Source organism: Ambystoma mexicanum, chromosome 3p (assembly GCF_040938575.1).
Source record: "Ambystoma mexicanum isolate Mex_15411 chromosome 3p, UKY_AmexF1_1, whole genome shotgun sequence".
Lineage (NCBI taxonomy): Eukaryota > Metazoa > Chordata > Amphibia > Caudata > Ambystomatidae > Ambystoma > Ambystoma mexicanum.
In genome coordinates, this window is record NC_090925.1 from 808,264,743 (window position 1) to 808,286,324 (window position 21,582).

Below are 21,582 nucleotides of genomic sequence, written 5' to 3' on the forward strand. Positions count from 1 at the left end.
AAGCATCAACAGAAGAGCACAGCTTCTATCCTATCCCTCGTACCACAATAACCAATCCCACCCACTTTTCTTACAGAGCCGCGTGAGCGTCTGGAGACCACGCAAATGGCAGCGATGCGCGTAAAATCATCACATAATTTTGTTGCCAACTGCTTCAGATAACATGAGCAATACACTCAATACCAGCTTGCTGTCAACCATTGTGACTGTCTGTAAATAGTATACAAATACCACAAAGCTCACCCAATGTCAGTGGCCTACATATGGGTAAGCACCAGCATCCATTTCAAACAGGGTTTATTCCGCCCTTCAATCTGCAGTCACACATCGCAGGCTGCCAGAACTTCAAGGAGGCATATCATATGAAGGAAAGAACATTGCCTGTATGAGAGAGTTCTAGGCTTGGATGTTATCAGTCATCTCCTACGTACTTCTATGCACAGACCTGTACCATACTGTCCTCTCATCCATTGACCAACGCTTAAGATCAATGCACTAAGGCCCTGCCATGTCCCCATCAATTGTTTCCACGCCATGGCGATCCTACATTTTGCTAATATGCATGCCAAATCAATCAATTTGTTGACCTGTTTAGTGGCCTTTGGGTGGGGGTACATACCCAGCAAACACACTTCAGGAGTCCATGGGAACCTAGTGACCCCTACCCCATAAATACACATTTTAACCACCAACCAGAATTATCACACCACAGTGCATGACCAAAACATATACATCATCTGCCTGCACCATCACACCTGGGGCAACACAGATGCCGATTGTGAGAACCTAGCTATTCTATATGGTGTCATGTATGTCATACTTGAAAGAGCATAGGCGGGGAATCCCTGGACACCATCCGTGTGTATTAAAGCGCAATAGCCCATTCTGTTTCCTCAATACATTTGCCCAAATCCTCTTCCCATATGGCTTTTACCCTGAGGTCCCCCCCTACGTAGTCCTGCTGGCAGCCTTCCATACAGCCATTTGGCAGGCCTGCCATCGAGTCCCTGCTTCTCTAATCACTGTGATGTACGTCAGGGATTGACCGGCATGTAGTCTGTATTCTGCCACCAGTTCAGAGAACTCCAACTGGCACCGTCCCAAAACAAATCCCTACCCTATCTGCCAAGTGGTCCCGAAATAGAGCATCTGCCATTGCTTCCGCCCTTAGCCTCCATGTAGGAACAGAAAGTATGCCTGCACCTACCCGCCAAGTGATGAGCAACAGAACATGATCCGACAGCACCCAGCTCATATGTTAAAGAACTCATGTGTTCCGGTCCAGTGAAAAAGTAATCAATGTGCAGATGAACCTGGTGTGGGCTGTGAGAAACTTGAAGGTGTCCCACCCGCTAGTCCCTGGGGATCTGTCATCCAGGTGGCCAGGACATGGGGGATTAGAAGTGGGGCACCAGATGGTGAGACGCGGTATCCCCTTCCCTGTCGCACCTTTTCCCCATCCTACCAGGTAGGATACCTAGGAACTCAACCCTCCGCCTTTCCCGACACAAACACTTTCTCATAGACGGTTCAACATGAGCAACAATGGACTTACACCAGAGCCGTATACCTGACATGTCCCAATAGCCTGGTCAGGTAAGGTGAGGCAATTACTGATCATTACACACACCTGACTTCCATCACACTTCCCCACACGGATAAAAGGCGGAGCACGAAAGCACACTCTGAGTGAGTAAAAGCGCACTAGGAAATAGCATTTCCAAGATGGAAGTTTAATACAATGAGAAAGACGGTGAGACCAGAGAGGGGTGCAAGGAGGGAAGTACCCTTGACCTCTAAAGACAGTTATTTTCTCGAACCTTGCAAAGTAAGAAACCTAAGACTGGGAACTAAAGCTGAACAAACCTACACTGTGCATCAAAGGTACCCCGGCCTCTCCCACATCGACAACCAAGGCAGGGAGGAGAGATTGCCACTGTGGTACTGTCTTTGGCTCCTACAACAAAGCCTCGCCAGTAAAGTCAGCACAGCCGGTGAGTCAGAGAGACTGATACCAAACCAGCTTGTGTTTGAACCAAGGCAGCATTGTATGAAGAAATCCAAAGGGTACAGTGTGTGAAACGCATTTGATGAGTGACGAGAATATAATTGAAATCCAAAGGATTGAATGAACTTGAGGACACCAAGTGAAATATCATACACGGAGTGGTCTGGCACCACATCGGTGCTCATTCGAAGGTCACAGTTAGATATCCAACTGAATGGTGACTGTACTGTAAACGGAAGTTTCTATCGAAGTGGTCCTGCAACGGGTCAAGCTAAATCCTGTGTACATTTGAAACTCTTCGATAAACCAAGGTGAACTACAATTGGTCCGAGCGGGGCTGTGGGAGACTAATTGAAAAGGGGAAGCATCTGAGCCCGGCTGAGGGGCATCTGGAGTGACCCGTGAGTCACCAGAGAAAGCGAATATTCTCTGAACTTTGTAATAACGGGATCTGAGCCCGGAAGAGGGGGATCCGCAGTAACGATTGTAAAATAACAAGGATCTGAACCCAGCTCAGGGGGATTCAGGGTGAAGCACCCGAGTTGAATACTTGAACTGTGAAAAGAACCGTTTATCTCAATTTTGTGTACAACAGGCCCTCTGAATCAAGAGACTTTGATGAGAAAAGGGACTTGGGTACAGAAGGCCCTGGTGCTGGAAATAAAACTGTATCCTTGTGTCGAAGAAGCCAGAGTGCGTGCTTTGCTCGAGTGAACCGCCTTGCCCCGTGCTGAAAATGCGGGGCAGGGAGGCCAACGGGTCGACCATTCTGACATATTGTTCTGAACTTGATGGTCATGCAGATTAATGTTACCTCCGTCCCCAAGTACCACACGGGTAGAAATCAAAACTACTACCCGTGCAATCTTTGAGGCCACAGGTGTAGAGTGCCGTCAGTCTGGAACCAGGAACACCGGAAGGACCCCCCTGACCACTGCAAGGCAATGAATGGTTAGTCAAACGGTGGCAATGGACAATAATGCAGTGTGGCAGAGGATGTTGCAAGAGGGCTTACCTACGTGTGATGAGAAAACAACCTTAGTAGTAAAAGGGTGGGCAGGAGGGACCGGCAGCATCAACCGGGTGGTAGGGTCCCAGCAGCACTCTGAGTAATGGAAGACACCTGAGCCAAGTGTACAGTACACGGATTAATCCGTGGGTAGTCCAGTAAACAAATCCGAGGTCGGGAGCCAGTAGTAACAACAAAGTCAAGAGAGTTTGTTTCCAAAATGCAGAGGTCGAAGTGCCAGAAAACAAACAGTGTGACTTAATTCCAGGGACAAAGGCAATCCGTAGCACGTTCCGTGGTCATAGCAGCTGAAGAATCCAATAGTATCCAAAACGCCAAACAGTTCTCGAAGGAAGCAGCTGTGAAGCATTCCTTCTGTGTTTCCCCGATCCTTTTGACTGGTTAAGATAGTCACATGACGTAGGTCACCGGGAACGTGAGATCCGTGTCACTTGACCCGCAATGTTGACGGAGGCTGTTGTTGATGCCTGGTCATGTGACGCGAGATTCTCTGCACGCCCGTGTGGTAGCGCTGCCCATGCAGAAATCTCCATGGCAGATGCCAGTGTAAGAAGGGGCGCAAAACTCCTGGATTGCCAGTAAGGAACCTCCCATGCCTGGTGAGTTGCTGCCGTTGTTTGTGTATGAATACGGGAACTGCAGGGGCCTCGGTGGGTGATGTTCGCTGAACCAGGTGGGCGAGAACTGGCTGGGGATCCGGTTTGGCATAAACGGGGACTTGCAATGGGTGACATGACACATATCATTTTGTGAACACTTCTTTCTTTTTCATGAACTCTACCCCACCTTAGTTGTAAATTGGTGGCAAGGATTGGCTATAGTTTTTTTTATTTTAGTAGAGGCCCTTTTTCTTTGACCAGACTCAACTAGGACTGCATTATTATTATTAGATTTAGGTTTTTGATACTGTCACACCCTTGTGACAGTACAATAAACACCCTTGAATTGTGGTCACTTGTGTCTGTTTTACTGTTGATACCAGGCCTTCCTTACAGGGCTTAAAATGTATGACTAGGCCCTGCGGTCCGCATTTCTTCACCTCCAAACATCCACAAGCTCCTGGTCGTTTAACAATTTCCTAGGACTCGTGCTGGGTGCATACATATTTAACATCAGATCTTTCTGGTCGTGGGTCTAGTGTGGAGTTAAACTCTCCACCCCAAATCTACATAACATCCCTGTAAGGGACCAGCTGCACATACAGGGAGCGAAAAAAATAATACATACTTTGTGTTCCACATAACCATATCATTCTACCCTCTTCATCAGTTACTACCTCCAGGAGTCTAAAAGGTATCGAGGGTGCCACCCACATCAAACCCCCATAGCATATGTAGAATAGGTAGCCTGGTTTCCAGCACCTCCCTACTTCACCAAGCTAGTAGCCTGTCGGTGGGCCGTAAGATGCGCCTCTTGCAGAAGCGATATCTACACACTCTTCCTGTGTAACTGCGGTCCAACTCTATTGCGCTTCAGATAATTATTCAGCCCTCACACATTCTAGGGCACCACATTCATGTTGTTAGCCATGAAACCACACATGCCACAATCACCTCTCCCACGTGTTTCACCCGCCGTTCTTAGCATAAAGAAAGAAAATCCTGATACCAATAAGTTACTATCATACCACATTCTACCCCAAGTCTGGGCATATACCCTAGGCCTGCAACCCATCCCAGGTCTACCCCATCACGCCGACGCGCCCCACTCCTCACAGGCGCTCTCCCAGATTCCAAAGCATAAAGGCAACCATAACATAACTTCAAAACTAACTTAACAGAAAAAAGCTCAATACCATGCTCTTGAAGCCTATCTACCCCTCCCTTCCCACCCAAATCCAGGGTAGCAAATGGCAGTGATGCATGTGAAGAATCCGGCGGATCCCTCACTTAAGCCCTGCATGAAGTCTCCTCCCAGTTGGCCAGGGGAGGGCAGATGCTTCCCGGTCCCAACCATGGGGGTGGTGTACTGCGGGAGGATCACCTGGGTGGAGACGAGGCCCAGGGTGGAGAGGGAATTCCGTGGGATGAGGCGCAGTATTTTTCCTCTGACAGGAATGTTCTTGCCACTATGACAGAAGAGGTTCTGGCTTATTGTCATTTTAATATCCCTCAACCACCAGTTGTCATGTATTGCTATATAAAAACAGGATGCAATTTTCTGAGTGCACAGCAGCCTCAGATGCCACATCAAGACGCAATCCCCTCCAATCAATGCCCACCCCAATAACATGCAATTCTATCATATGCGTGTGTGTGCTGGAGAGGACCCCAAAGCATATACTGTGCTGTGTTTGTATATGTTGTGGCTTCTCGTGTTGCCTCACTTCTGTGATATGATGTATTGTCTTCGCTTATGGTCATTGAGATGTAAGGAGACCTGCTGTTGATGGCATATGATTGATGTATACCCGGTTCGCATCACTGATCTATTTTTCTCTTTCCTGTTTGTAGGTCCTTTAGCCATTGCATCTGCTCAAGGTAAGAAAGCATGACAGTTGTTTATTCAATGGCACTCATGTTACTGTGCTGCTAATTCAGAAACCCGTGGGACACAATCCTCTAGACTGCTCTGGTGATGCAGAAGGCAAAGCTCCAGGGAATCTGAGTCCTGCCTGCCATAGTATTTCAAGGATCTTGGTTTGTTTTCATCCCACAGCCCAAACAGAAATCTATCCCTGTTAAGGAGCAGGTGGTTACCGCAATGGCAATTCCTAGACCAAACTAGGAACAGTACTAGATGTAGTTAGTGTGTGGTTATGTGATCGACCTAAGGAATGCTCAAGAGGACCCTTGATGTATAGAGGCTTAATTTTTATAAGAAACAACCCTGCTATCATTATAATTAAAATTGGTTATTTATAACCTGCTTAATAGCCAGAAGTTGCTAAGCGTGGCCCCCGGGGATCGACCTGTGTTGCTCTGTGTAGTCTTGCTTCCAAGATGAGCGCATTGCCCATGAGCTATCTTCCCTAGACCATGGGAGAGCTCTGTGTATGCCAATCTAGCCTGCAGATTTGTCGGCACCAAGAAACTGGGATGTGCATAGATGAATGCAAGGAAACGAGGTAGGAGGCAAGGGGGGTGGGGGAGAGGAGATGAAGTTAAATCAAATAATACAAAGTCCTTCCGCTGGGAGATGGGGATCGTTTCGTAGGAGGCCAGGAAAGGGGACATACCCTTCAGTGCTTTGGTCCATTCAAGGGAATTCCACCAGCTCTGGGGAAGGAGCCAGAGTAGGTTAAAGGCAATGAGGTCAATGCTTGGTAAGGAGCTAAACTCCTATTGAATTGTCTGAGATCAATCATTTGGAAGGGGTGGAAATCTGCTGACATGAAGGTTTTTGTAGAGGAGCAATAAAGTGATGGAATACATGATCAAATGCATAGAAACACTCGGAGATTGTTAAAACTGCATACAACAGATGTATCATACACCATTAAATATATACTAGATACCGAACAGCCCAAATAAGTCAAACCTATTTTAGGAAACTGAATATTTACTATTGCAGTCGCATTTAATACAATGCCGACAGGGCACATTAACTATTAGAAGGCATTAAAATGAACATTGAAGATCCTATTAATGTTTTTTTCTGGATGAATGCCTTGCTCAGTATTTGCGTATTGCAGATGTCGGAGCCCCTTAGCTCCCTGGTATGGTTCTAATTGAAACGTTTCAGTGTTGGCTGATAGAGATCGCTTTACTGACACCTCTGAGAAAAAACGAATGGCAGGGAATACCATAAATAGGCTCCAATAGTTAATGGCAGTTGTGGAGGGGTGCCATGCTCTGGCCTTTCATGCAACCTCTGTCATCTCACTCAATGCCACATACTATCGATGTGTTGTACTTGTGCACTTCTGGCCAGCTTCCATCATCACAAAACCATGCTGAGAGAGGAATCCGATCCTCCCTATCTCGCTAAGCTACCGCCCATCAACTGAAGCAAGGGAAGAACAATCTACGGCATATCAACTTAACAATAAGATAAATGAGCTAGAATCCTACCGAAGATCGATCACAGAGGGATCGGGATGGAGGGGTAAGGATGACCAACAACACCTTAGCCTACAAAGTAAACACAGGCAGCACGGCACAGGCGTTTCTAGTGGGGGGGGGGGGGCTAAAGGGACTACAGTCCCAGGTCTTTTGGTTGTAGCCCCAGATAGAAGCTCAGGTGTTACAACCAAAAAGGCTAGCTAGCCCCCAGTCCCGATAGTCCCAAAATGAGCATAGCCCCGGATCTTTTCCAGCCCTAGCAACACCCCTGCAGCAAGGATCACTGACAGGAAATAGATAGAAAGGGAGCGGGTGATTGTAAAAATACAGCACCAATACCAGAGTGGGGGACAATGCACGCCTCAACCTGGTACACAAAGGTCGAAAATAACACAGCTGGGAACTTGCCACATCATCATTCCTAACAATTAGACGGACAGGAAAAAGAGAGAATATGCCTACTCCATAGGCCAATCGGATACCTAGAACAAGAATTATAAGGTCTAAGAGACATATGACTCACTAAGCCAAAACCTTTAACTTTCTGCATACTTAACTCACACAAAAATCCACACAACCACCTTCTCACACAGCAAACCGCACGCACTACACCACACCGCAACAAACACAGAAGTCGCAACAACAGCACACAAGCACTCGCATCGATCCGATATTCACACCCAAGCTCAGTGCACAGTGAAAACCGAACTGAAGCTGCCAACAGGACATCACCTTTCTCACTTTCCTACTCCCTCTTCACCTGACTAACCCCACCCCGCCTTCTTGTTTGCAGATCCACCCGAACCCCTGAGGTCCAATTCCGTTGGTGACGGTGCGCAGTACAAACATTAACATCACCCTCACATCACAAAATACATGGACTTCTTGTAATCTTTCAGGCAGGCATGCTTATCAGCTATTAGTACATGAAGAGGAAGGTTTGTTGCTTTCTATTTTTCTTTTTCTCTGAACATTCCAAAAGGCACACCTGGGTTGGGCTTCCTGCCACCCTACCATTGAAACACAAGAAATAATACTGCACTACTTGTCCTTTCAAATGAGTGATGACACAACATACCAGTTTGGTTACACCTTATGGAAATATGTGGCAATAGTTTCTATTTTTGTAACTTGTACAGTTTCCCTTGATGGCTCAGGGGAAATGCAGTGGCATACTGTGCCTTCATCACACAGTATTACAGTGCTCACTCTGGGAGCATTGTGCTATTGGAAACAAACGCTGGTTTGGATTTCACATCTATTGCACATCCTAATGTAGCAGCCTGGGTGGAAGTTAGATGTAGCTTCAAATAAGCAATTTAAAAAAAACTACATTTGAGCCTTCATGTCCTATGGCCATATATATACTTTCTCTCTCTCCCCCCCCCTTCCCATTTCGTGTTCTCTTAAGTTACACAAGAGGCAGTCCTGACAACTATCATCCCTGAACCATTCGAGCTGCAAGGGTGGCTCCTGTACAGCGCATATAGTCAAACTCTGCGCCCCCACACTCGCACCTATCATCACAGATTTTGTCAATGCCTCCTTCATGACCAACACAGTCCCCACCGTGTTCGCAACTCTCCTCAAGAAGCCCTGTCTGAACCCCACCATCCCCACCTAATATTGCCCCATAACTACTGTCCCCTTCCTCCTTTAAAATCCTTGACTCTATCGCCTACTCACAGATACAATGCTTCCTAGGACAGAACCACCTCCTGGGAACAAGACAATCTGGCTTCCGCCCAAAACATAGCACCGAAACGGCCCTGCTCGATTTGAAAATACAAATGGACAACATCCGAGACTTGGGTAGCCTAGCCAGTCTCCTGTTAATTGATCTTTTGGCCTCCTTTGACTTTGTTCACCATGACACCTTTTGTCATCGCCTCAACCTGCACTTCCACTTCTCTCGGGAGGCCACTTCCTGGTTCAAATCATTACTCAGTGACCACACCACAAGAGTATCTATTGGTGATGCAGCTGCCACCCCATTCCGGTCCCCCTTGGAGTACCACAAGGGTCCTGCCTGTCGCCCACACTTTACAACATGTATAACAAGCCTCTATTTGATCTCTTAGACATACTAGGCATCATCGACATCAACTTTGCAGACGAAACACAGATTCTCATCCCCGTCACAGGGGACTACTCCCTAGACATGGCCTCCATCAACATAGTATATAGTATGATACAAAACTGGATGGCTATGTATTAATGATGATAAAACGGAGCTTCTCATCGTGGGCTCTACCTACTGGCTAGAAAATCTCAACCCATCTTTCTCCTTCAGTATCGATGGCTCGGGTCATTCCGGTACTTGAACGTGTCAAAACTTTGTCCACCTGGATGCAGAGCTGACCATGTCCATACACATCAATGCCTTACACTCATCTCCCTGAGCAGGCAATTCCTCTCTCCCAATAACTGCCTCACGATGGTGAGAGCACTCCTCATTAGTAGACTGGACTGCTGCAATGTCCTACTCATGGTTACTACAGCTGCTAATTTAGCCAAACTCCAACTACTACAGAACAAAGCCTTACAAGCAGCACTTGGCTTACGTCGGACAGACCACATTTTAGCAACCAGACGTGAGGTCCACTGGTTGCCCATCAAAGCTTGCATCGACTTTAAAACTCTTTAGTTGTCCCACCGCTGCATCTGCAAAGAAGCCTCCCTCTATCTCAATAACAGTATCGTCCAAAAACTCCTGGTGCGTGCCTTAAGATGCAGCATCTCACTTGCTACCCCTCGCTTTTAAAATAAGAGGAGGAGGGGTCATCTTGTGCGTTACAGCACCTGCTCTCTGGAACTCCCTGCCAGCTCACACCCGAAACGAACCCTCCTACGCCTCCTTCAAAAAGTGAATAAAACCCTGGCTCTTTAACAAATATGTGTAATTTGAAAAACTACTCACTGCCAATGCTGTAACAAACACAGTGATACCTCAGGGTCTGGGCGTTTAGAAAAATGTATAAATAAATGTTCTCTCTCTTTGAAGAGTCAACATGCATTAAGGGCACCTGTTAATATGATGCAGATGTCTACTGGCACTCTTTACTGTTTCACTGCTAAAAGATAGACTTGGGTAAATGTTTGATGCTAATTAATAATCTTCAAAGGCCATCCTTTGTATAAGCATCTGTGCATGTGGCTTTTTTCAGTTAATACAGACCGTTTTTAACTTCCACTGGCTTTTCAAAGGTCCTCACCATCCTACAAATTGGTTGCCAGACTAAATATAAAACAATATTCTGACAAAGTATAACATTGTGTTGTGTAGGGAATAAAGACTCTGGTCAATTTCACTGTTAAGTTATCAATGCCTTTCATTGGCTTGAAAGACCTAGGCTTAATCCTTTCCTCTCTTCCCGATAGCATTCGGTTCAGTCTTCTCTTCCCCCACTTCGAGGAATTGGATCCTGCCCCGCAGGAGTACAAGGATGAGTAGGGGCAAAATGGCTTGCTCAGCCCTCACACTTGTACAAACAAAACACAATGCAATCATAAAGGTAAATCGGGGAGAGTTAATGCCTCCTTCGCCTTTTGTGGTAATGTGATATCTTTAATGAAAACCAAGCCGGGAGGATATCTCTGGGGCAACGCGTTTGTCATGGAAGCAAGACCATGCAGAACAACATATGAATACTAGTCCCGCGCTTATAGACTCTCCAGTATTAAGCGTGTAATAAAATATTAATCAAAACAGACACGATTGTGACCTAACCATTCTAAGTTCCCAGTGGACAGTTCAGTGTAAACAGTACTTGGATAAAACTTTTGGTGGGCTGGCGTAGTCCGACCCGGTGTGGAATGTAGATTTGAGCAGATCAAGCTCAGTGCAGACACTTTGGAGTGCGTGGGCCCAAGCAAGCAGATGTCGAGTAGGGGTGAAGGTGGGTGCTCTGTGTGGTAAAAGGGCGGCTCCCAAAGATGCAGGTTGGGACAGTCCCGAGAACGCTTTGCAGTTCGCCAGGCCAAGTCGGGCTTTAGCCGCCAGGACGGGTCGATGATTGATGCTCCAACGGTTCGAGTCGGCTGGTGACAGTCGTCAAACTGGTGATCTCGGCTAGGTCAATGAGGCAGCAGTTCAAGGGCTAGCTCGGCTGGGCCGCTGTTGCAAGCCTCGGTTAGAGCCGGCCAGTGACTCTTCAGTGGTGGTTCAGGTGCCGGCATTGAGCAGTCACTTCGGGCCTACCAGGTGACTGGCTATGACAAGATGCTGTGTAAAGTTGAAAAAGGGGCAAGTTTTTATCACATTTATGAACCTACAATCAGCATTTCACTGCATTAGTCCTAATAAACTGTGGCAAACCTTGGACCTTGGTGCTGGATAGGGCCATACTCCATATTTGACATCAAATTCATCAGTCGTTTGAGATGCATTAGCAAGTGAAGTCACAAAACTGTGGGTGTGAGGCAAGAGTCTGCATTGGCCTCTCAGTTAGTTAAAATTAGGCCTGTGTCCTGGCGCCGACCCTTTTCAACTTGTATCTGTCTGATTTATGGAGTCAATGTGAGATGTGGTGGGCATGCCTCCCCCGAGATTGGATGATTAGAGGGCAACTTGTATTACATATGTGTCCATGTGTCATATGTAATTACTTTAAGCGTGTAGGAGAGGTTGATAAATGGCACACACCTCTCCCTAATTATTGCCTTGGTACCATTTTGAAAATATATATTTTCTGATAGTAGGGTGTGTAGTATGCCAATAGGGAACTGAAAGGCGTGAGTTTGTTTTTAATGGAATGTTTGATGAAATTGTCTTACGTTGCTTTCGGTTTTAAAAGGGCTAGATTTTGTTGATTTTTGTTTATACATTTTTGCTTGTTTTAATTCTATGAATGGATTTTTGATAAAACATATTTATGAAATGTTTGAAATTCTGTTGTGTGTGAATTTGTGTGAGGTATGTTTTATGCCTCATAAACAAATCACCGGCTCATGGGAGGGAATACTCTTGCTCACCTACGCAGATGACAAAGTTCTGATTGCTTGGACTCTTACTGTCCTACAGAAGGGGATTATTGAGTATGTAAATACCATGTCTGATGGTAACCTGCAGATTAATGCCACAAAATGTAACGTGCTGGCAGTATGGCCTAGGAGGCAATCGATAATCTTGAGTTGGTACATTTCTTTTAATGAACTTGAGCATATTGTTACAATAACACGGGCCACGCAAATTAAGGACACAGTCGGGGAAAACAGCCTACGCATATGACGATATTGGAGGTGAAATGATAGGCATTGGAAATGTTAATAAAATTCAATAAAAGTTACAATTCTTCAACCTTTATTTTCTAACCGAAAATTGAGGCATGGGGGGTGCTCGAGATCCTGAGCGAGATAGCCGCAGAGTGACGGAGCTCCTCTGCAAGCAAGTTATGTTGCATGAGTTTAATAACATCCCACCTCATGTACAGGATATGATTCTTAAACATTTCGACTGCTGGTGGTCTGTTGTGAGGCATGTCCTGATGGCGGTGGTACTGGTTTGTTAATGCACAAGTTATCTTGGGATTTTGCTTTGGCAGCTTGTGACACCACAGCTTTTGGCACCCGCTGACAGATTTCCTTGCTGTGGGACCGGCGAATTGCCCGAGTGCTCCAGGGCCGGAGAACCCGGGAGGAAGGCATGTGCCACGGCCCGACCTCATGGCCTGCAGAGCCCATACATAATAGACACACCAGAGGAGGAAGAGACTACGGGAAGCGGATGGTGTTGGCAAAGGTACTACTCATACCAGCACATCAGCCGCTGCTCTGGGCCTATCACAACCGACCGATCAGCCGTCCCACTGCTGTTACCCAGTATGCTGCACTGCATCCTGATGCCTCACCAATGGCCTGCTAGATGGAGTGACGGCCCGTTCCTGCGTGCACCGTCACTGTGGGATCATGCCTCGCCAATGGCCAAGAGCAGACCTTGGCACAGGCCCTACAGAACTAGCGCTAAGAAGCATTGATGCCTATGATATAATAGGTTCTTCAGACATGGTGTGACTCACCATGAACTTTTTAATATGGAGTAGCTGGTGGGCTGTAAGAATGGCCGGAAATTCGACTGTGTAGATTCACAGTAGTGCCTCCCGAGCTCTTGGTGACCCTACTCTACTATTGGAGACTCGCCTCATGTGCCTGAGGTCCATATAACACTACCTGTACCAGCCGGGGCTAAAACACCTTTATCACCATTCCTCCCTCATCCAGATCTGCTTCAGACCAAACTCTAAACAAATTTGAACGCTCACGGCGGCACTGTTAAGCCACGCACATCCGACATGGATTTTGTTGGCAGCATCATCCCCACTAGCACACTCTCGCACCGCTTGACTAGAAGACACCTGAGGATGGAGGTTCAGATGCAATTGCAGGCTATACTGACCAAAATGAAGACCATTGTACAACTGACTTGGTAAATGAATACGGTTCAAGACATTATGAGAGAGCTGAAGGATGTGAAAACCCAACTTAATGCCCAAGCAGAACGCACAACGGACCATGAACAACACATCAGCACGTTGGAGGATAATCCCGACACAATCTCCACGGATCTAGACTGGGTGATTAAGGCAGTGCAATGCTTGGGGGCCAAGATGAAGGATCAAGAGAATAGGCCCAGACGCAACAATCCTCGCCTCGTTGGGATCCCTGTAAATGCTGAGGTACTGATTTGGAAGGATTCTTAAAAGATAAGACACACATGGAGAACTCATGCTCTGTCACCATTGAATGTGTATGCAGAGCCCCCATCCCTAAGCCAGCCACAGCGGACTGCCCACACATTATTACTATGTAACTGTTGAAGTTCCAGCACAAACTGGCAATTTTGAAGGAATATCGGGCAACAGGGGACATGCAAGTAGAAACTTCTACAGTAAGGATCTTCAACCATTTCTCGCTGGAAGTCTCCAGATGCAGGAAGGGCTTCAACCACTTGTTTGAGGCACTGAAGACCGAATTAAAGGACAGCGTTCACAATGCATGCGTCAACCATTGTTGGGGCTGGCGGCTCCCCTGACCTGTGTTCGGAATTCGGTGCCAGATTGTGCAGCGGTGACGATCTGACGGATCTGGACCTACGTTTTGAGGTATGGACTCGAGCTGTGCACATTTGCTGATCTTTTACATCGATCGTCAAGGGACGAGGCGCTATGAATAGCTTGCCACCCATGGTTCACCTTTTCCCCCCATGACAATCTCTAATCCTCTTTTATTTTGGAAATGTCCAATGTCCCCCCTTCCAGGGGACATTGGGATGTGAGGAGATGGGATGCAGGTTACTGGGGTTCACTCTCGCTACCCTATGCATGGGCTACCTTGGTTTCTTATTGGATCTAGTTCCTCTATTCCAATATTTGTGTTTTGTGTTGCTTTTTTTATAGTTGGGAGGGGCTTTGAGTGCATGCCTTCTGTTTTGATGATGATGCAATAATTCTATTGCGGGGTGGGACATTGCTTGAACATTCGTAAGGCCTCTCATATATGGTCTGATAGCCTCACTCTTATGCATTACACTTAACATCCAGGGCTTGGACCATCTCATTAAAGCACGGTGGATGCTTAACTATATGAAGGATCTAGAAGGGATATAATCTTCCTACAGGAAACACATTTTAATGCTATTGCATCTGGAAAGCTCTGCCGTGGTTGGGTTTGAGTAGCAGCGCATTCCCCCTGTCAAGAAAAGAGAAGATTTTCCTTTTTAATACACAAGCACGTTCCCTTTAAGGTGATTCATACACAAGCGGACAAGGATGGTCGGTATGTGCTGATTCAGGGGGCCCTTCGACAGCAGTCTATTATGCTACTTAACATCTATGCACCCACCGCTGATACCCAAGCCTCTTCACATACATGTCTGCAGCTTGTGCCTGATATTTGGGTAATTTGACGATCGTGGGTGGGGATCTGAATGGGACCTTGGAATTGAAATTTGACAGACACGAAACCTATGGGGAAAATGGACTATACTTTTTATCCTAATACATCACAGCTACTCCAGACTTGATTATTGGCTTATTGCTATGCACATAGTAGATAAATGTACTATACTTCCCATGACTCTCTCTGAACATGCACCAGTTCCCCTGCATGTGACGCTCTCTACCGCTCTGAAATTGGTCTCTTTTCCCAGATTGAACCTGGTGGCTCTGAAATACCCAGACTTTGTAACACATATATCTATCAACGGAATATATGGTTCATAAATGTGGGGACGCCTGTAAGGTATACCTTCATGGGCAATGTACATGCGATGGTCCCATAAACTGAAGACTTGGTCAGAACGTGAGACACAGCTGAACAGACATGACCTGACACATATGCGCACCTACTTAAAATTCCGGCAGAACTTAAAACAAGTGTTGTCACTTTGCGTTCAAAAATACTTAGCTGGTCCCAAGCATTCTATGTGGAGAGTGATAGACCATTGCATATGATGGCACTGGCATTAAGAGGTAGGCAGAGGGCTCAAATAATCTCTTCTTTCGGGGATGCCAAAATTAATTTCCGATTTGCAGAATTTTAAAGAGAACTGTACGCCGAACCTCCCATTTTCTGCGTTCCAGTCTGCTGCCTAGAGTCGCATGCTCTCAATGCTCTGATTACTGCGGAGGAAATAAGCTGGGTGATTAATGCCCTGGCACCAGGAAGGCCATCTGGACAGATGGCTTGCCTATCGATCTCTATAAATCTGTTGCCGAATCATTGTACTCAATTCCGTAATCCTTGTTCTCCAAATCAGCTGAGTGTGGTTCTTTCCTGGACACTATGCTTGCCGCTAATATCGTGATTGTCCACAAAAAAGGCCACAACACTCAAGAATGTACCTCCTACCACCCTATCTCACTGATAAACTCTGATACAAACATTCTAGCAAAGTATTTGGCACATTGTGTTGAAATAGTACTTCCGTTGCTGGTCCATAACAATCAGACTGGATTTATCAAGAAAAGGCATTCAGCAAATAATTTAAGACCACTGTTACATGTCATGGCATTAGAAGCAGACCCAGACGATGCAATCCTATCCCTTGACGCTGAAAAGGTTTTTAAAAAAGTCAAATGGGATTATATGTTTGCAATCCTGAATACATTCGGTTTTGCAGATCCGTTCATAGGGCTGATCCGATTTGCTTTTTAACATGCCCACTGTGTGTAGGGACAAATGGTATCACCTCCAACCCATTCTCTCAGCACACTGGCACTCGCCCATTGTCACCTCTTTTATATGCTGCTGCTATAGAGCCGCTGGCAGTGTAGGTCTGCAGTAATCTGGGGTGGATGGGCATTGTGAGACGACTGGAGGAACATCGAATTTCGCTTTATGCAGAGGATACCCTGCTCTACATGAGGTGTTGCGCGAGGTCGCTACCACTTATACTACATTTGTTGCAAAAATATGGGCCCATAGCGGGATATAGGGTTAACTGGGACAGAGCATATGTTCTTCAATAAGGAGAGATATTCCTTGGGATCCAGGCAGTGCAACGCTGTTTAGATTACAGCAACACTGTATTAAATATGTTGGGATAAATGTAAGCGCAAAGCTTCAAGAATTTCTTGAGTTGAACTATTCACGTGTGCTCCATAAAATAGCGTTTTTGCTCACAGGTAAAATAAATGCCTTTTTAAGGTGAATTCCCTCCTGAAATTGATATATCTGGCCTCTATGATGCCCACTTCACCCACCGCTAAGATGTTCACAGAATTAGACGCACACATTTCCAAATGTATATGGCTTGGGTGGGGGGGGGGGAAGGCAAAAATATTGCAGTCATTGAAAGCTGATGGTGGCCTGGCACTGCCGTCTTCGAGAACCTAATATTTAGCGTCACAGGTGTGCTCGGTTAAGAGATGGTTCAACTCTGAAGAGTTGTCGAGTTGGAGAAAGATGGAACTTGCTTTACTACACCCGCGTGCCCCGTTGGAGATCCTGGCTATTCCGCTGATGAAACCTTCCATGCACATTAAGGTACACCCTGTTTTAGGGCCAACGAGTCGACATTGGCACAAAATGCAATCCAGGGTGGGCATTGACACACGTGTGGCCCTGTCTAAGATTAGTGTGAGCGCAATGCTTTCATATGGACTGCAATATAAGCTACATCCCAGGCAAGACACAGACTGGCAATTTTTAGGGTAATGCACGTAAATGATGACTTGGAAACTTTCGTTTCAAGAGGCGCTGCACATCCTAAGCATTGGGGACTCAGATTGGCTTTGCTATAGGACCATGCTCTCTGTGATCATCACATACTTGGACCCATTCCAGAAATGCCAAACCCTCTCCATGTGAAATGGAATTAGAATGTGAAGTGACTATGTCCCTACACCTGCGTACGTCCTATTGCATGTACATCCCAAATAGCATGGGTAGAAACATTACATTGGCCACAATGAGGTCTAGCGACTTTGGACTGACATTGGCTGTTGGGGACATTTATCAATATTTTCCAAGTATTCCAGCAGTGTCTTTTAGCCTCAAAAATAGGGAGATTCAAAAAAATAATTCAGCAGGCCTTCCCAAGTCATATAGACTGGAGTTGGAGCCCTCACTGGCATGCTGGAGCCAGTGGGCCTCATTATAATGTTTCTGGTCCGGAAACAAAAGGTGCTGGTAAACTCACTGGCACCCTTGTTTCCAGACCAGCAAACTACAAGTCTGCCTGCCGGATGTGGGATACATTGACAATCGCAGGATTTGCATCCATAACCAAGCTGCACGTCAGCCGAACCAGCAAAATGGCTGCACTGGCTCCTTTGAGCACCACTGCCTCGCATCAAAACTGCATTTTGCAGCTACAAAAGGATGGCTGCACTGTTTTGTCAAACACCATTGGGCAAGTTAGAACAGGGAGCACCCAGAGAAAGGCTGTTGGGGTGTGTTCTTGTATGTACTAAAGGAGCGAAGTGAGAAGCTGCGCTGCTTTGCTGCTAGCCAAAAGTTTCCCATTGAAAAGGGGAAATATTTTACATTTAAAATGATTCCGCTTTGATGCTGTTTTCATCTGTTCTACATTACTCTGCTTTTATCGGTGAGGCCCTGCCATGCCCATCAATATTCTGATTATGCTCCATCAGAAAAGAGCATTATCCCTGAATGGCAGGCTGTGTCAGACCAAGTCTGGGAAATCAACAGAAGGTTTACTTTAAGCTGCATGTAAAAACACTTGACTTTTGGGCTACAAAATGTGAAAAATCACTGCTTCAAAAGAAAACCTAGCTCAAAGGGAATATGTCAATTTCAGTGGACCTGTGTCTTGAACAGATTGTTGTATAAGTGAAACTGACTAGGGCAAAACAATGTTGGGAAGTCAGAAGGAAGAGAAAACCTTTTGAAATGGTCAGCCAGCAGACTTCACCACTGGTTAAAATGCACTTTTGCAAACCAGGAAAAAGGCCCCTTTTAAAAGAAAAATGTTGAAAGAAGGCCCTGTCTTGGCCTAGCAATGTAAAGGGGGTTTTGCTGGAAAACATATATGGGATGTTTTATTTCAATAGGCTTGCTTCTGATTCAGAACAACATAAAATAAAGAATTAAATGCAGTGGCTGGACTTTGGAAGATCCAGAACTGTTTTTTCTGCTGGCTAAACTAAGGCCTTCCCCCAAAAGGAGCCATCAGACATTTCTGGGACACATGAATGTTAATTGCTACCTTTGAATGGACCAAGAGAAAGAAATATCACACGCTCATCAGACATCTGTCTGGGCTTCAGCTTGAGACAATGGATCTGGGACACCTACGTGTGAAGGGGGGAAGTGACAATAAACATTCAATCCAATTGGGAATCCCCCATGGCCACCCTGGGCTGAACTGACTGTTGGTGGTAGCCTGGAAAGACATGATCATATTTGGAGGACAAAGGCAGCCCCATCTGGCTCGAAATACTATTTGATGAATACACTTTTAAGGCTGATAATTCTATAACCGGACAGCGCAGAAATGTAAAGTTTGTACAGTTTAAATGTGATTTTCGTGGCTTCCGAACAAGATATTGCGGCCGTTAATAGCATATATGGGACACCAAGGCCAGGAGTATGTAAATCATGGGGAAAGTACATATGGTGGAATGTTAAAAATTAATAGAAATATGCTCTATGATAATATGCACACACACCTAAAGTTGTGGGATTTTGGGTGAAGCGGTTCTCGCTAAAATCGCAAAAAACTATTAGAAGGACGAAACAGTGGCGTACAAAGTTGGTCGGCCATGCTGTGCGTGAAATAGGCAATCTGCTTATGTAATTCGCAAAAGTGCCACAACTGTACAAATGTGTGATTTGTGTTAAGATAGATTTTTGGCAAAAAGGACTGTGGTAAGGCTTTGCACCTCATACAACACAACCTCATAAACTGAGTGCCCTCCTAGAGGAGGCAACCAACGTTGGCTACCCTATCTGGTTCTTGGGGGTAGGTCTAGCTTAGTTCTGCCCAACAATATACCCGGTGTTGTCACCCGCTTTATAAAAGGGGTGGGAGCTCACAGAGACAGGACACACACTCTCCTGAATTTCCAGTGTCTGCGTATCCTGACATTCAAGATCCATCTTTGCAAGATTCCAGACTCTAGTGCAAGGCCAAAGCATAGCTGATCCTATCCCAGCAAGGCCATTGATCCAAAAATTCCACCAAATTCCCAATATTAAAGGGGGAAAATGGTGGTACCTTGGGGAGCATCCTGTGACCAGACCGGCCTTTTGCTCACTACCTGCATGCCTGCTGTACCCTTGCCATCATCCAGTGACCATACTTGCCCAGCTCTTTGCTGTTAGGAGAGCTGCCTTCGTGTGACCAGAACCTTTTTGAGTCCTGAATCCGGTTGGCTGTCCAAATCCCCATCCCATAGCCACACATAGTCTACCCAGCCCGAGCGCGCAAAGGGCATCGACATACGGACTACCCTGCTGTTGTGCTGTGGCTGCATTTACTGTTGGGAGGAGTGAGGAGTGAGGAGAACGAGGAGAACGAGGAGCGGCGCATTGAAGGAGAGGGAAGTGCGGTCCTAGCTCCGCCCCTTGCCCGCCCCCGGGCTCCGCCTCCAGGAAGTGCCATAAAGGCTCTTCCCAAGCACCCTTGCGGTGCTAAGCCCGAGCGCGCAAAGGGCATCGACATACGGACTACCCTGCTGTTGTGCTGTGGCTGCATTTACTGTTGGGAGGAGTGAGGAGTGAGGAGAACGAGGAGCGGCGCATTGAAGGAGAGGGAAGTGCGGTCCTAGCTCCGCCCCTTGCCCGCCCCCAGGCTCCGCCTCCAGGAAGTGCCATAAAGGCTCTTCCCAAGCACCCTTGCGGCGCTAAGCTCGAGCGCGCAAAGGGCATCGACATACGGACTACCCTGCTGTTGTGCTGTTTGGCTGCTGGGCTGCGTAAGCAAGCATTACACTATAAAAGCCAACTGCTACGACAGGCAGAGCTGAGGAAATAAAAGCTCACACTGAGGAGCTGCACTACAAGATGAAATCTACGGCTGTGCACATGGACGCATCAGGAACAGCTGTGCGAACTCGCCTGCAGGTAAGGCAACAATTTACATCACTCCCAGAAGCTAATGGCAGCCCGGAGTGTGTACAGACCTTGCCGTCATTGAAACAATCTCGTCTACCCTTTTGCCCTAAGAAGCGGGAAAGTTCATCTATGGGGGCCACTACGATCGATATAGGTAGTGGAAAAAGGTTGAGTATGGCTACAGAAGATCCTGTGCGATTAGTTCCAAAAATACCTGCTCTACCTAAGGCTTGTACAGCTTCCACTCTCGAAGCACCTATAAGCCACTCCCCACCCTCCCCTGAAACATCGAACTTGTATGAGGAGGGCGCCGATCAGGCTAAGAATTTAGATCTAACTCCCGGTGAAGGCTATCTGAGCAAAATGATTAGAACTGTGTCCCCAGGAGGCAAAGGAAAAAGTTTAATTGAAGTTAATCAGACGGTAGGAGCGCCCTCCGAGAAAGGTCCAGTTCTCTCGGCTAATCCGAGCCTTGTGAAGAAGACGGATACACAAGACCAATCTAGAAACTCTGATAATTGGAGAGACTCACGTGGTCCGATTTCACCTGTAATTCCCCCAAGAAAAGAAATTGACTCTGTAAACATGCCAATTTTTGAGGTAGCCAATGGTGGAATTGCACCTATACGGAACATGTGTGGAAGTATTCTGGACGAAAATACTAGTCGGGATGAGGCTTTGGCCTCTCCTACCTTGACTTTAATGGATACTACAAACAGATCTTTACTGTGGGAGTCTACCGAGGAAAAGGAGGATCAACGGGTCATAAATGAGTTAGAACTATGGGAGAAAGCTTCGCTGGAAACAAACAAGGAAACAGGGGGAAAAAAGCAGCACCTAAGAGAGATGGAGGAATCCACAACGATAAGCGAAGTCTTCCAGCCACACAGGGAAGAGAACCAAGGTCAGTGGCCCAAGGACAGGAGCCCCCAAAACAACATCCAGCAGAGGACTACTGCCCTGTTACCTAATGACCGTACGGCCCATCAATCTCCTCCTTGGAACCTCCATAAAGATATACT

General features: G+C 46.4%; 1 protein-coding gene across 1 annotated transcript in view; it reads left to right on the plus strand.

Annotated features, from left to right (window-relative positions):
- The window catches only part of LOC138580914 (serine protease 27-like), a 165,539-nt gene that overhangs the window by 23,308 nt on the left and 120,649 nt on the right, over positions 1 to 21,582 (plus strand). Inside the window, exon 2 of the mRNA XM_069651845.1 lies at positions 5,492 to 5,518. Within this exon, the coding sequence (XP_069507946.1) occupies positions 5,492 to 5,518 (27 nt within the window). The remainder of the gene's footprint in view (positions 1 to 5,491; positions 5,519 to 21,582) is intronic.